The 16944-nt window shown below is 40.5% G+C and overlaps 1 protein-coding gene and 1 non-coding gene across 10 annotated transcripts in view; one reads left to right on the top strand and one right to left on the bottom strand.

Moving 5' to 3' along the window:
• Nucleotides 1–16944, bottom strand: part of Dclk1 (doublecortin like kinase 1) — a 274218-nt gene that overhangs the window by 59502 nt on the left and 197772 nt on the right. For 5 of the 9 annotated variants that reach the window (XM_051157153.1, XM_051157154.1, XM_051157152.1 and 2 more), the window contains exon 6: nt 10815–10909. In XM_051157153.1, coding sequence (XP_051013110.1) covers nt 10815–10909 — 95 coding nt within the window. Of the gene's footprint in view, nt 1–6856; nt 7380–10814; nt 10910–11804; nt 12032–16944 lie in introns of those variants that run through there. The other 4 variants (XM_051157159.1, XM_051157158.1, XM_051157157.1 and 1 more) reach the window with 3 other exon arrangements.
• LOC127199714 (U5 spliceosomal RNA) lies at nt 1865–1980 on the top strand. Its single transcript, XR_007831979.1, has one exon. It is a non-coding gene; the product is annotated as a U5 spliceosomal RNA (small nuclear RNA).

The raw sequence follows: 16944 nt of genomic DNA, 5'->3' as shown, positions 1-16944 counted from the left end.
ATTAAAGAACAGAAGGCCGATGGCACCAATCTGCAATGACTAACGAAAGTCCACTCTTTGAAATAAGACAATGCCTACATTCTTGATAGTGGGAATGGATGGGTGGGGTCAGCCTAAATAAACTCTGTGAAATACACAATCAAATCAATAACCAAGGATAAGTATTTGAGTCTTTAAATGTTCATGAAGATTTAGTCAAGTTGTTTAAAAGGCTGGAAAAACTATTACCCAGGAAACTGGTTTTTGATAGGAGGAACACATGAAATGGAAACCTTAGATTATATATTTGCTAGAGAGGCCATAGAAGCTAAGGTTTCCTCATTAGTCATCAGAGAAATGCAAATCAAAATGACACTGAGATTCCATCTTACACCCATCAGAATGGCTAAGATCAATAACTCAACTGACACTACATGCTGGCGAGGATGTGGAGAAAGAGGAACACTCCTTCATTGCTGGTGGGAATGCAAACTAGTACAGCCACTTTGGAAATCTATCTGGCACTTTCTCAGAAAAATGGGAATAGGGCTTCCTCAAGACCCAGCTATTCCACTCCTTGGAATATACCGAGAAGATGCACTACCACACAACAGGGACATATGTTCAACCATGTTCATAGCTGCCTTATTCATAATAGCCAGAACATGGAAACAACCTAAGTGTCCCTCAGTAGAAGAATGGATAAAGAAACTGTGGTACATTTACACTATGGAATACTACTCAGCTATTAAAAACAAGGAATTCCCGAAATTTGTGGACAAATGGATTGAACTAGAAATTATCATAATGAGTGAGTTCACCCAGAAGCAAAAAGAGTTAAATGGTATATACTCACTTATATCGAGACACTAGTCCAAGGGGTACGTCCCCATGGAAAACTTTACCTACCAGGAAAGTGGGTCAGAGGGGAGGACATCCTATTGAGACTTTAGGTGTGAGAAGCCTGGGAGAATGAGGAAATAGAAGGATCCAGAGGGTCCAGGAAAACTATAGGTGGGTCTGGGCCCTGGGGTCCTCCTCAAACTATGGCACCAGTCAAGGAAAATATAGGCAGTAAACTTCGAACCCCTACCCAGACTAGCCGATGGACAGGACATTCTCCACCGATAAGTGGAGAAGGAGATCTGACTTTCACACAAACTCTGGTGCCCCATATTTGACCATGTCCCTTGGATGGAGACACCTGGTGGCACTCAGAGGAAGGATAATAGGTCATCAAGAAGAGACTCAATACCCTATGAGCATATACAGGGGGAGGAGGTCTCCCTCAGTCACAGACATAGGGGAGGAGAATGGGGGGGGGAAGCGGGAGGGAGGGAGGAATGGGAGAATACAAGGGATGGGCTAACAACTGAGATGTAATTTGAATAAATTAATAATAAGAAAAGGAAAAAAAAAGAGGGGAAAAAAAAAGAAGCTAAGGTTTCAAAAGTGAAAGCGTTTGTTTACAGTTCGGCCTCTGATGCTCCAGGTGGTCTCCTTTGCCTCTGCTTTGGAACCAGAATGCCCAGGGAAAGATCTCCCCACCTGCAATGGGAGCCACTTGCCCAGAGCCCACTACACTGACTAGCTAAATGCCTCTGCCCACAAGCTACTCCTCACAAACTCATAGCTAGGAAGGGGTCAAGGAAGTCATCTTTTGTGCCCTACGGATTAGAGCCATTCTCATAGAAAGTCACGCCATAAGTAGAGTTACTGGTCTTTAATGAGGAGAGCTTGCTACTTTCCCAGGCACCTCGTTCATTTGAGTTTAATATCTGTTACATGAAGGAGGTATGAATGCGCTTTGGAATTACATACATTTGAAAAATTCTGTCTAGTTGTACCATTAGAGCTATGAATATGATTGAAATAAGAAGGAGAGATACTCTGGTTTCTCTTCAGATAGTATAAATCTTTCGCCTTTTACTAAAGATTTCCGTGGAGAGGAACAATTCCGAGTTTTAATCCAATTTTTTGAGGTCTTATCTTAGCAAGGCTAATAATGGTTTAAAAAAAAAAAAGAAAAGAAAAGAAAAATAAGAAGGAGAGAAAATTACAGCCAATTTAATACTAAGGTCAACAGAAATCTAGTAGAAACATTAGATTTGAAACTGTAACAACGATCTTTTATACATTTAATGTAAACTATTTCTTGTAACTTGACCAGCAGAATTTTCTATACTGTACTATGAATGAAAAAGATCATTTTTCCCAAGATAAAGTTGAGGTACCAAAAGGTATTATCAGGATTTAATTGTTTTAATTGAATATGTTTATCCAGTATTTTAAAAAACAAGTAGCCTGTATACATACCCACAGATACCTATATACATCTTCCCACTGAAAATTCTATGACTGTAGGAAAAAGCCATTATTCCCAGGAGACAACTAGTATGAACTAAAAAAAATTTTTTCCAGCAAGTTGCCAATTTGTCTAACAAATTCATCCTTAAGGGAACCCTGAGAGGAAGGCACATTGCCAGTGCAATGAAGCCATCTGAAATAGCATTTCCCATGAGAGCATCTGACTTTGTTTTTTTGGTCAGTATTTCGTACTTTGTGTGTGCTATTCTGTAGCCTGCCTAGTACCTGCTGGTGTACTCAGTGCAAGAAGGCTGTGTCCGAGGCGATGAAGGCAAACCTTGTCCCATGAATATTTCCATTCCAGCATCTAACCAAAGAAACTCACCGAACAACGTAGGCAGTTTTTCCTGTTTATTACATGGTTTGGCTAAGCTGCTAAATGTCACAAAGTTAAGTTCAGGGAAGAGTAACATGGTTGCATGTGAGACCCAAGGTACAGCATTTTACAAGGAAATGGCAGCACAAAGGCATGAACACTTTCCAAACTGGGTGGTTCAATAAAACATTTCATTAGTTCTTATCTTTACACATTTCCGCAGATTGCCTCGAATGGTGTATTTCCCAGTATATTGCTGCTTAAACCATTTTAATACAAAATCTGCTTGTTTTCTCCAAAAAAGAGGATATACATCCAAGTAACTTTAATTGCAAATGGTGTACAACCTTTATATTAAAAAAAAAAAAAGTCCAACTTCATAACATTCATAGTGTTTCAGAGTCCTCAGAAAAAAATGGGAACTAAGTTCCTTGTGTGACAATGAGTGAAAACACCTCAAAAACACATGACAGTAAAATTAGCTTCCATATTCTTTGCCTATTAATTTTCAAATATCTACTACCCTGACTTAAAAAACATCATGTGGCCATATATAATACAAAAACCTAGTGTTCCATGCTTCACTCACACTACCTCAGGATTTATCTATCACCTTTTATTACAATAAAATACATTTAAAGACACCATATGTCATGCACTCTTAAGATTATAGTGAGGGCCTCAGATTTTCCAGTTTTCCCTACATGTGTCGCAGGCACAGAATTACAAATATTTTTCAGCTGACAGTTTAATATGCTATATCAGGCAATTGTTATAATTAATTTACTGTATCTCTAATTTCCACATGATTTCTCTGTGGCTTCGTTCAACCAAACACGGCTGTCACTAACATGCACAGTTAGAGGTGCTGGCAAGGCTAATGCAGATAGGCACAAATGAGCAAATGTACACAGACAGTAAACCAGTCAATAAGCATTTTCAAGTGTGTATACACTCATGTATACACACATACACACAGACAGCAAGTATCTTCAAAATATTTTAACAGTTTATTACCATGAAAAGAACACACAGGGTGGCCTTACATGTTAACCTGGCTTTGTAACTAAACTTCAAGTCAATTTTACTTCTACTTTTCCTAGTTTTATTTCAGCATAGCACTTAACTACCTACAAGTCTAGCCATCAGTTTGTTTAGAGAATATTGATTGGTAATCGCTGTAGTCATCAATACACACACAACAGGAAAGTGTCATTGCATCCAATCGGTTTACTGACTAAACACCGAGAATTTACAACAGAAACATCAATGAGTATTTACATTTAACAATCAATGCAAGATTGGATTTGCTTGGATTTCAATTTTCTGTTTGGATGTCAATTAATCTTGGATAAATCAGTACATGTGGATATTTGCAACTGCTCCGTCACACAGATGTAGAAAAATGATTTTGAGCTTAATTATGTGTCAACTACTATGTGTGTCACACCTTTCTGATGTAAAACTTTACACATAAGTTACAGGAGCCAGTAACTTAGAAGGCCACACCCCAAACATCATCCTTTACTCTTCACGTTCTATATACAGACACAAATATTTACATGGGCCCACCCACACAGACACTGAGTCCTGCAAATACACATCAACACCTACACACCTGTATAGATATATGGCCACCATTAAAAAAAAACTTAGTAGTTCAACAGATAAAATATATGGATTTATCTTTTAGAATTGTTCTTAATATTTTCATTCGCATTTATTTTTTTTTTAATGAGGCTTTTAGACGTCAGTGGTTTTAAATGGAATAAAAACCAGCCAGCTATGAATGCAAAGTAGAGGATAGAAAAGTCTCCTTGCTGGTTAGCACAGGGAGCACAAGTAGGGTACCAGAGCTGCCCAGATGTTTGCAGAAAATGGGATCTGATTCTGAAGTGTTAAGGTGACCTCATATATGCATGCAGGTGTGTGTACAAATCAGTGGACCTCAAACTTCTAGTTTAGAAACCCATGACAGTACAGACTTGCTGCTGAAACGATGAGTCAAGACAGTAATTAGTCCATGTGGCTTTTGAGTCCACAAAAGTTTTGTGTCTCACTGGGCTTTTGGCTTATAAAATGCAGAAAGCAGGGAACTCTTTGTAACATCTTTCTTTTTAGCTATGTCTAAAAAAAACTGCAAACACAAATGCAAAAGCCTGAAGAGGTCGACACAGCCTACTTTACATTTAGGGCCTTATCAGCGGGGAAAAAAAGCATATGACTTTAGTTGGATGGAGTCCTCTCCTGCTCAGGAGGTCATTCTTAAAGGTCAGTGACTAATGGTGTAAAAAGAATTCCAAAAGCAGTCACATCTTAAGTGACTGTAAATTACCCATTGGGTTTTTACCAACGGACTGGGTTGTTGGTTGGATGTTTAAACATTCTGCTTCAGTATAATAGAATTATTCCCTGCATAGAAATAGATCTCGGAGTATGCTATTTCAATCTCAGAGGAACTTTAGTTTCAAAAGTAAATGAGATATATGGCCCTTGAACAATCCTTTAATAAAAGTCGTATGTTCAAAGATGAAATGCCATGGAATAGCATCTCTCTGAAACTACTTGAATGGAAAGTTGGCCATAATACCTACCGGCAATTAGTCCAAGTCTGCTCTATTTATGCTGTGTCTAAACAAAGCCACGGACTTTATAGCAATTGGCAGTATCTGCTACTTACACAGAGACAATAGCATTTATTAGGTTTCTTTAAGCAGTAGCTGTCCATAAGATTGACTGCACAGGGGGGTTGAAATTACTGAAATTTATTTTTTGTTTGGGACCATCTGACCCACTGCTTTCTTTGCATTTTTGACAGGTTAGTCAAATACATACTAATCTTTTACAGGCTCAACTAAATTAAGTAATGCATTTTACAAAGACGTAACACTGCAACAGACAGCACAGGCACCCTCACAGATGTTTACTGTTTCAGCTGAGACAAGGCAGTCCTTTGATCTCAGCAGGAGTCTCCTCATGTCGACTGGAAACAGTTTTAAAATCTGAAGTCTGGAACAGGTATGATTATTTTCTGTCCTTTCAAGATGGAGGGATCCATCTAAAGTTCTCAAATAGCATGCCAAGGAAGTGCCATCCTCCCTAACAGACAGGGTGATGAGGCACTAATTATTACTTGGCTAAACTTTCAAATGCTGGTAGGCTGCCTGGACGTTTTATTTTTCTTCTTCAGTTGGAATATTTTATTCACTTGTCAAGTGAGATTCTAACATAGGTAACTATAAACCAGATGGGAAAATTTGCTAGTTGAACAGTCTACTGAGGGAAATAAATCAATAACATTTGAAACTGTACGACAAGGGAGTTCCTCTCCATCTTGAATCAGGCATTTTCAAATTGTTTTCAAGGAAAATTTGAAAGAAATTTCAAGTAAAAGGCTCCAAATGGCACCATACATTTTAAATCTGTCACCCTACTGAGCTACGTCAAGCCTGGAGAATATAAAATCCATGCTTTGTAAGTCTTAAATTGTTAGTGTTTGAGCTAGTAAAAAGAAACGGTCACAGGTATGGTCTAAAGACAATACATCATCCACCACACTGACTTCTAACATCTAGATTTAAAAATAATTGTTTTACATTTAAGCAAAGCTGACTCACACTTTTGAAAATAGAGGACTAGAAGAGGGAATTAGTAGGTTAATGTTTAACAGTGGGTTATGATCATAGACACACTTGGTTTGACACAAAAGGAGTTTTGCATATGAAAGTTTCCCAAACAAGAAGATCCAGGGATGATCAGAAGAGAGTGCTGGGTATCTGGAGTCCAATGTACAAGCACCATTTAGAAGAATTTCAATTCTCAAACTGAATTTATTTTTTGAAAAAAAAAAAAAAAAAAAAAAAAAGAAGTACAAGTCTTTTTTTTTTTTTTAGGTCAAAAACTTTACATACTTGAAATACATATATATAATATGTATATGATATATATTTGCTGCTGTAGGGGAACAGCATATAATTAACAGTAATGTTAAGTTATTCATGTTTCCATGTAGCCGAAACTATTTTTTTTTATAAAAGATAATATTGAAAAATAAAATCCAAGTGACAACCAAAACAGAGAGGATTCTTACTGCTTACTGCTAGTCTTTGTGAGGCGTCTTTTACAGGAGTTCTCCACCCCTTTCAGACCTACCCACTCACAAAAATCATGGGGTTTTTATATTATTTTTCTGATTTTTGTAATGTACCTTTTGGTAAAACCATGTCTGTTATTGTTGTTTGACTTTTCTTTATAATAAGTACAGAAAATTTGTATCTATATTACTACTTACTGATTAAAAAGAAAACTCATTTCTAGAAATGGTGACTCAGAAATGCTGGCTCATAGGGTGGCTCTTGTACTCAATATTGGATTCCTATATGAAATTTATCTAGAACCCAGCCTTACTCATAAAACCCTTAGCGATGAAGCAAATATTGTATTCAAACTCTCCTCAGTTACATCAAATGGAGGAGATAGTTTAAAAAGGTTTTTTCTTTCAAAGAGAAATACCATAAGTAGAAAATGTCTGCATACTCGCTTCTGTATGACTTAATTATTTATGCAAAACTCTTTTGTGTGTTTTGCTGTTAGACGCTTGCTTAGGAAATGGGAAATCTTTATCCCATCACAAACCATACACATCGCTCCATTGTGTCTTTTACACTGAGTCGCCTACTGAGTCCAAATCATCCGACGAGAGGGGGCGGTACAGGTCCTGTAAGATGAAGGGCAGGACAGATTCGTTTACTTGTCTTTCTCGGGTTCCCTGCTGCTCTCTGAGGAGCAACTCGGAAAGGGATGGGTCCTTGGCTTCTAACATCATTAGAACTACTCAAGCCATCAACTTTGGATAAAAGAAAAGATAACACAGGCAACGTGATGATTTCATTTCACTGGCACGAAAATCCTTCCTGAGCTACCATGACCTCCTGCCTTCCTTCGCATCCAGTTGAGTTATGGCCCCTGCTGCCTGCCAAGACCACCTGTGCTATTCAATGCCTGGGCAATTCTTCCACGGACATTTTCTTCCCATTCTGGGTACAAGAATGTGCTTACCTCACAAAATAATTTATCAGATGCAGCAGCTGGCATTCAGGATATTCCGGGTAGTAATTCCAGTGTGCCGTTGCACACAGTGTGAACCCTGCACACACTGCCCTTCCACAGTTTTATGTTTGAGTAACCGGAAGAATTCTCGGTTATGCCCATTGACGTCCCCTTTCCAATACCCATCTCTCCCCTTCTTCCTGTCTGCTACTACATCTCAGTGTTGGTAGCCAAGCAACCGGCTCATTTCGACCAAGTGTCTACAGTTGGCTTTTTTCCAGTTTTGTGCCACCCACTCCTACACCATCTGATGGATCAGTTAATCTACAAAAGTCACTGATGTGGGAGTGTAACGGGAGCTTCATTCAACCTACACAACACAACACACTTTTTCATGGTGTTTTAAGAAAGGGGACCAAAAAAAAAAAAAAAAAAAAAAAAAAAAAAAAAAAAAAAAAAAAAAGTTTATGGATGGAAAGAGAGCCTCAAAAATTGACTTCTCAGGATAGGCAGTTGCTTGTAGGAAGCCACTTAAGTAATTGTGCTTTGTATAAATAGGGAGGCTGTCTCCAATATATTTATGATGAAAGAAATCTGACATGCAGGCTTGTCTCTCATATGACTATTCTAAATGTCAAAGGAAGTTATTTAGAAACTTGATCTTAAGGGAAGAAAAACAGCTTATTAAAATATGGTTAACATAAGTAGAATACAGATTTTTTACTTGTAAAGAAATAAGTTATATATCTTAATACTCCTTCAAAAAATTAGTTTCTGCTCATGTATGTTAAGGCGCATGCGTGTGTGTGTGTGTGTGTGAGTGTGTCAACTAATTTTCTGGGTATGCTACTAGGCAACACAGAAAGAAAAAAATTAGAAGTGGCTACTGTTTTCTAATTTGCAATAAAAGAAATTAATTCAATCTTTGAGGTGTCTTCTTTTAGCAGAAGCCATCTTTCACTTATTTTAGTATTTCCTGCATAGAAGTAGCCAAACATTTGAAAAGAATATTAACCAAATTTGAAACAGGACCAGTTTTTAGGGATATTCTGGTCCCATTTTAACGGGAGGAATTATTTGATGCAGTTGTCTACACAAAAAGATGAAAGCATCTCTCACTAAAGCAGCTGGAAATGTCTCCATGGTACATGGATGGAGGGTACTCATAAATTCAAAGGCTTGAGAACAGAACCATCTTTGAATACATGTTGCTAATTCAAATTCCTAGAAACTAAACATCTTTGAATGCTTACAACATGTGTTTAATAAATGTTTTCAGATGGTGATAAACTCTTTGTCCCTCTAAAAGTAAATGAGAAAAAAAATTGGCTCCCTCAATGACAGTGCTGTACCAGTGGTTTAAATGGCAAGATGGAAAAAAATCTCTCGGAGAGCCATACCTGTTCATCTTTTCTGAAGTGCTGAAAGTGTTAATTATGTAAGTCAATGACTGCAAAGCTGGATGAAAGTTTTTTTTTGCCTCAGTTGAATGGAAAATGCCACTGAAGCTGAGAAGAAAAAGATGCAAATTCTGGCCCCATTCTGCTAACAAAGAACAACTGAGCCCAATTCGAGTATTCTCAGTCATTCTGAATTTAGGCTCAACAACTAAACCTGAGATATACCAGTAAAGTCTGAGGCTGAGTTCAATGGATGAAAGGGATTCGGTTCCTCTGTCTGCTCTGAAGCACACAAACCCTTCAAGAGAGAGAAAGCTCCTGGGAAATTCTCTGTGATAGATCCCTGGCTGCTTCTACCTCACGGAACCCCACTGGCTATATTTGTGAGTACAGCACGGCCACACCAGCCCTCCCCTCACCTAAGGAGAATCTGTGAGGACAGTGAATGAATGTGGCCAGTTCTGTAGCTCCCTAAGGATTCCCAAGATCACTCAGGATGGATGACTGACTTCCCTAAGTAAAAACGATCCCACCACTGAACACAGAAGCAGATACAAAATCGCACGCTTCTAATGGACTAAAAGAGCTCAACTCAATGCTCAGAGAATCAGCAGAAAAAGATATTTAAGGCAAGAGAGTCAAAGTGACTGCAGACTGGCTGATTTCTTTTTGGCTCCCACTTAAAAATGGCTGGTGGTTTTGGCAGCCTTAAAGATACAACTTGAAAGAGGAAACTTAAAAGAGAGGAAATTCCATATTTGATGAGTTTAAATTCATTAATTTTTGAAGAGTCATTTAAATACATAATAAAAGAAATTAAACTCAAGTATTCTGATATTTAAATGCAGTAGCCTCCAAGAAGTACATGTTTATTAAACTGTTCAGTAAGCATCATTATCATATAAATCACCCAAGTAAACATAATCCCCCATCTCTTTTCTGAAACCAGGACCCTGGTGGGACATCTACCCATTCCAGGATGCCCTCACCCCTCCCCTTTCTCAATTCTCATCTTAAAGCTTTGGTATAACTGGGATGAATAAGCAGTATAGGGAGTGATGGGATTTGAGTAATTTTCTCATTCCAGATGAAGAGCTAATGTAACCCCTTGCTTAGCCTTGGAGAGGCTGACACCTTTTCCAAGTAACTTTTACACATTCATCTCTAAGCTCAGGCTATTTCTCTGCTATTATACAGGAGGCTCAAAATAAATGTAAGAGAATGTGCTCAGTGTGGGTCTATTCACAAAACCAGTATCCCACGTTCCCATGTCCTGCTGAATGGGCTCTCCAGGTGCTCTGGTCCATCCTGCTTGCCACTGAGGAGCTTCCACCAGGATGCTACCTCCATTGATTGTTCCATGGAGGCATCTAGTGAAACTAATTACAACTAAGGACACTTGCAAACATAATAAAACGCGTGCATTATGAACAAGAAAGAGAGTATTTAAAAATGAAAGCAGCAACTGTACATTCTGCTCCAATTTAAGACTGGGAAAATTTGTGGAAATTGAAAGACCTGGGTTCTAGCTGAACTATAGTGACGACGAGTGAACCACAACTTGGTTACCCCTTTCCCTGGCTTGGTCATCCTCCCCCACTCCCCCTGGCTCCCCAGAAGAGCAGCATTATTGGATAGCACTCATGCCACACTGCACCCAAACATAGACAGATTTTAAATAGGTGGCTTGCTTGTGCCCTTACCCTCTGCTTCCGCAGGCTTCCTGGGCTGGTGGGCGATGGACTTGGTGACTTGCCGGAGCGTGGAGTAGAAAGCTGACTACCAGGGGTTCCATTAACTAGAAGGAAGGAATCACACAGAGAGAACAACAGCAAGTTAAAACATTTCACAACAGTTCATCTTCTCAAGGAAATAAACAGTTTTAGACGGGACATCAGTTAAAAATTAGACCCATTATCTGACTCATGAAGAAAAGCCTTAGGGAATAACCATCTTTACACATTCACTGTTCTGATACCCTTGTGTTTAATACAACAGCAGGTTATGTAATTTTTTTAAAAATGTACTTTGCACAATTTTCCTTTGCTGGCTTTATTTGAGCCAAGAGAGATTTTCATGAGTATGTTCAAGGCTTTGAGACGTGTGTGTATGTGTGTGTGTGTGTGTGTGTGTGTGTGTTTAGTTTAGTTACCCAGTGGGAGATATTGTTGAAACAGGTCACAGGTGGCATTCCCAGAGACTTGAAAAAAAATTATACCTTTGTGTTTTTATAATTTAATCACTCACTTTTAGACATTCTTACATTCATTTATATCCTGTCTATTCCCCCCAGCCTGATTCTGATGTGTCTGCCCCAAACAGGACAAAATAATTGCCCACAGATGCCGAGAAACCCCACACAGTTTGTCTTTGTTGCTATTGAACTGATAAAAAGCTGCCAACAGGTCCCAAACTCTGGAATTCTACCCAACGCTCAAGTTGTGGAAAGCACTGTCAGTAAGCTGAGTTGCTGAGATGAAGCCGAGGAACCGGGCTATTCTTTCCTCTAGCTCTTTTCTCTTACCCCTGAGAACACAAACCCCACGAAGAGGAAGACGTGATTGTATAAAGACATCAAAGGCTGCCACTCTAACTTGGCAACCTCGCAGATGCACAGGGAGAGAAGACTCAGACAGGAGAAGCATCTATTCTGGAGGGTGCCTTGGGATGAGCCGGCAGTACATGCCACTTACCTTCTATGAGCTCTAACATGGACACAGTCTTAGTGTGTGACCTGACAAGAGCAAGAGCCTCTCCTCAGCACCAAGCCCAGCACCCGCAGACCAGGAAGCAGTTGGATTAGCTAGGGATGGCTAAGGCTGCTCGGGAGGGAGCCGGCTGAATGAGATGCAGGATTCATCAGCAGATGCCTTTTCCTGCGTAAGGCTGACGTCTTCCCAGCGGCAGTGGGAGGTGCGGGCTCTGTCTTAGGCTACATCAAAGGTGTCAATTAAGCCTCATGCCAACGCGTTGCCACCGCAACCCCCCACCAGACACATACTCACTCCTCACTCCGGAAGCCCCAGCCGGTGCAATCCTTTGCACTGAATCACGAGGAAGCGCCTCTGGGGGCAGGCAACTCAGTGACTCACGCAAGACTCAAAAATGACAATAACTTGCCCAAAGCCTGGCAAGTTCCAGGTGATAAGGATACACAAAAGTCTGTGTGTTTGTTTATTTTTTTCTATAAACCGAGTTCTCATAAAAACTTAATGGGCCAGGGGAGGGGAAATCTCCTTGGTTCCCTTTGTCCTTTGCTGCAAAGATCTTTAAGATGCCACATACTGTACTAATTGGTAGTTTTCCCTTTGGAATATATTGATGACGTTTCTTAAAAAGCTTTTTCTGGGCGGTTGTGCACTGATGTTTTTGCATAGCGCAACAGCAAGCTGTGAATGTTTTAATTTGCTTGCTTGCTGCTGGGCTGTTTTTATTCAAAGAGTCCCATGTTCATGGCTTACGGGACTGGTCTTTTCAGCCAGTGGTCTCTAAGGGCTAGGAAACAGGTCAAGATTTCAGCACTATGGTAGATGCTGAATCTACACCTATCAATGGAAGTGATACTGCCCCTAGTGGTTGGCATAGAAAGAAGGCTCCTTTTATTAAATTAACATTCAAATTGCCCACTTCGAGATTCTACAGGTAACTAGGGGTGGAACTCAGACTTGCGGCACACTCTCTGAGCAAACACAAACAAGCAGTGTCTGTTGAGCAAGTGCATATGCCGTGGATAGCTCAGCTTATGGTAGACGTATGTTCTGTCTACCAGTCAATTTGAACCTTTAAAATATATCATCTCATTTAACTCATGATGATTTTATGACACAGGCAGTATTATCACCTCCCCTCCCCCCCACTTTGCAGATGAGGCAATTGAATCATAGGCGATGAGCAATTTGGAACCTGAAGGCTGAGATCTAAATACCATCCACAACCTACAAATAGACCTGCTCTCACCTCCCCTCACTGCACCAGACTTTCAGGACATAGGGGTATCAGAGAACCACTTATTACAATGAGGCGCTCTGAGAGGGGAAGCCTGGGGTGTTGTGATAGGAATTTCTAACTAACTGGATCTAGGCTGGCCTGTAGCTGGTGGAGAAGGCGGTGGGAAAGAAGTTAACCACACAAGACGAGGAAGACACAACGAGGAAATGTGTGCTGAGTTCATAGGCATGCTTGGTCAGACAGGCTTGGTGAGGGACCTATATAAGCTGAGATGGAGAGAGAGCGGGAACAGCATGGATGAAGGGGGGAGGCATCAGCAGGGGCTGCGGAGGGTGCAGGGTGCCGAAATTCATGGCAGAGAGTTTACTCTCTAATTAATAGGCAATGAGAAGCTAATGAATGATTTTTAAAGGAGCCAAGGGTCCAGACTTGCCTTTTAGGACTCTCTCAAGAGTGCTCACACGGGGAAGTACGTGGTAGAGGACAGCCACGCTGGGCACGAGGCTGTCCCTTACAGTGACGTCAAAGCAGGGCCAGCAAGACAGCTCAGCAGGTAAAGGCGTTTGCCACTAGTCTGAGGACCTGAGTTCAATCCGCCTTTCCCTTCAACATTTCAAGCAGCAGAGTCTACATTTTTTTTTATTAATAATTGAAACCACAAATTGAGGTGTCATATCAACCAAATCAGCCCACATGGTACACGCAAAAACCTCCTCTCCTGCAGGGCGCTTATTATTGACTATGAAAGTTCCTAAAACATCCTAGATTTTGGAAACATCTGATCATTCACTGCTTATAAATGGCCTGAGATTCTGTGTGCACTAATGAAGAAACTTTTTTATGGGCTTAAAGGATTTCTTTTCTCTTCAGTTGGATTCCTAGGGCTCTCAGACACCAAGGTGAATATTTTCACCTTGAAGCTGGTAATGACATTAGACAAATCTCAGTGCGAGCCTAATTGAGAGGTAAATTGTTTCTCATTTTCACTTGAGTAAATATTTTACTATGTCCCTGACATGACCAGATATCTTGTCTAAAGGAAGAAAGTGGGGGTGAGGGGAAAACATAAAAGAAATGTGGAGAGTGGATCCTAGAGGGATTTGGGGGAAAGGATTTGGGACAGTTTGCAGGGAAAGATAAACATCACTAAGGAAGTATGAAAAAGTTATATTGAGACCTATTTTGTAAGCTAATTAAAATATAATTTTTTTAAATGCCGAAAAGAAAAATAAAGGCTATAATGCTCCTTCCAGAAGCTACACAAATTCTAGTGCCACTGTGGAGTCTTCCCCAGGAGCTGTTGGTCAAGGAAGCGCCACTGATACCCAAAACAAGACAGCTGATTGCCATTGACCTGGTCATCTGCCAGAATGTGATGGTAAAGTCCTGTTGCTGATCCTACCTATGATGGGCACTGAGTGTAGATAAATCAAGCTGGCACTGATCTGGAAGCTTCTTTACTGGTAGCAGACTGTGGGTGGTGTGAATGGCACCCATATTTGAATCTGGATTTCCTGTTGGTAAACTATTTAGGAAGTGTGGCTTTGTTGGAGGAGGTTTCTTAGCCTACCCCAAGCTCCCCACCTCATCCTCTATCTTTCTAGTAACATATATGTTTTCAACTACTGCTCCAGTGCCATGCCGGCCTGCCATCATGATTCTTGCCATGGTGATCATGGACTAGCCCTCTAAAACTGTAAGCAAGCCCCCAACTAATGCTTTTGTCTATAGGTTACATTGATCATAGTGTCTTTTCACAGCAGAGATAAAGTAACTAAGACACTGGCTTTCATGGTTCTAGAAGTGTTGGCACATAAGCAGCTGCCTCTAGGTTGCTTAGCAACCTCTGACATCATTACCTGCTGCCAGTATGTGCCAGACTATAAAGGGGCCTACCTGCCACCTTGTCTCTCTCTTACTTTCTCTCTAGTACTCTTACTCTGTCTCTTTCTGTGCCTGTCTTTCTGTCCCCTGCGACATCCTCTCTTCCTTTCCTCCTTTGCTTCTATAATAAATTTCTCCATATCACATTTATTGCATCCATCTCATTTTTAATGATATCAGGGAGGTGCTATGCAGGCTGCTGGGGGAGGAAAGTCATCACCCAGCTGGGAACTCTTTGAGCTATAATAAGATCAGGCATAGCAAGATGTGCCTACTCTGCAATAGTGGCATGAATGTTACGGTTGATAACCAACTACCTTTTAATAGGATTAGAGGCTGTACCTCAGGAAGGAATTCATGCCTGGTACCATTAACCTGGTAACAAGAGCTGATTGCCAGGGAAACTGTAGGCCATGGCGAGATCCCATTATTATAATTCTGCTAAAGTAGTCATGTTTATGTCCATATATTGGCAATGCTATTAGCCTTCCTCTGAAAAACTTATTTCAGCTGGTAGCCATTAGTGCTGAGACTCATAACTGGTTAAAACACCAAGCCTCAGTAACATCCTGGAAGAAGAGACAGAGGGAGAGTGGTGGTGGTGGTGGGGTGCCTAAAGGACATCTTTTGGACCTGGCATTTGTTGTAGCCATGAGATCACTGAAGCTGCTCTTACCCACACAAGACCTACACAAGATTATGCCTGTCAACATTTCATCATGGAAGAGGTCCCAGCCTCCCCAAGGGACTGCTGACAGCTAATGATTGCTAGGGGGAGAGTGGTCACTTTCTTCAGCTACATAGCCATGGACAAGTTTTCCATGCTCCAGCAAAAGGCCTCCCACCCACACGCACACTCATGCAAGCAGCTCTAAGTAACGTAATGGGTCACACATAAATAGAAAGGTATGAAAGTAGAGTGGGGCATGTGGGAGAATAAAGGTCTTAACAGAGAGGAAGGGGGGATAACAGAGAGTAATGGAACCAGAGTTTATCACATACATACATGAAACTGTCAAAGATGAAAATAAATAAATAAATTGGAAAGTCAGGTATGGTGGTAGACACCTATAAACTTAGCAGTCATGAACTCAATACAGGACAGTATTTGAATCAGGCTGGGATACACAGAAAAGTCAAGGAGACCCTGGGCCATACAAGAAGACCCAGGAGAGGCAGAAGGGCATAAACGTGATCAGCTAGAATTACTACATGCTGGAGTTTGCACATAACTAGTCATTAAATGAAAGTTGGGGAGGAAACAACCCACTACTTCTGCTGAAGGAGGGGCTCTCCTGAGTGAAAAAAAAAATATTTGAGAAGTGCACACAGGAGACAACTAAGGATATCTGCTTCTCTCCGGGAGGAGCAGGGCACAGAGGGCTGAAAAGACTTGCATGTGATATTCTTGAAATACAAAGGTCTCTTGAAGTGACATTAGTGGTTAGACACTTCCTATTCTACTCCACTCAGTCCTTTGCAACAGAATCAGAGTGCACAGGAACTTTTGATCTGTCTTTTCCTTTTCGGGGAACACAGACCTGAATTTTGCTATGAAGGGTGGACACAAAAGAGGATAGAAGGGGAATCGCCGTCTGTGCTCTACAATGTAAAAGATGTGAAAAGAAACTACACATCAAACTCGCTTCATACTCACTACAATTCCCCACCCTTTGCTTGCTAGAATACCTAAGTTACTCAGGAACAAACAGGCACCATGGGTTCTCAAGGCTTTATGCTCATTTGAAGATGTTTATGGTGTAAGAGGCAAAGTGCCTGAAGCTCCATTTGACCCTCAGGACTTTTGTTAAAAAGAGAGAAAGAGAGAGAGAAAGATTTTATAAAGTATTTCCATTTGTAATTTCTGTTTACCACACTATGAGGGTGGAGTAGGAAAAGAAAAATGAGAAAGCATATAGACTCAGAAAAAACAAACCAAGATGGCACTACAATAGGGAAAGGAGACAGTTCTTTTTCCTAATTTTAAATTTATAGGTGAGA

This window comes from Acomys russatus, chromosome 15 (assembly GCF_903995435.1).
Source record: "Acomys russatus chromosome 15, mAcoRus1.1, whole genome shotgun sequence".
NCBI classification, from domain to species: Eukaryota; Metazoa; Chordata; class Mammalia; order Rodentia; family Muridae; genus Acomys; species Acomys russatus.
Note: the sequence above shows the minus strand (reverse complement) of the source record. Positions and strands in the feature narration are given on the sequence as shown.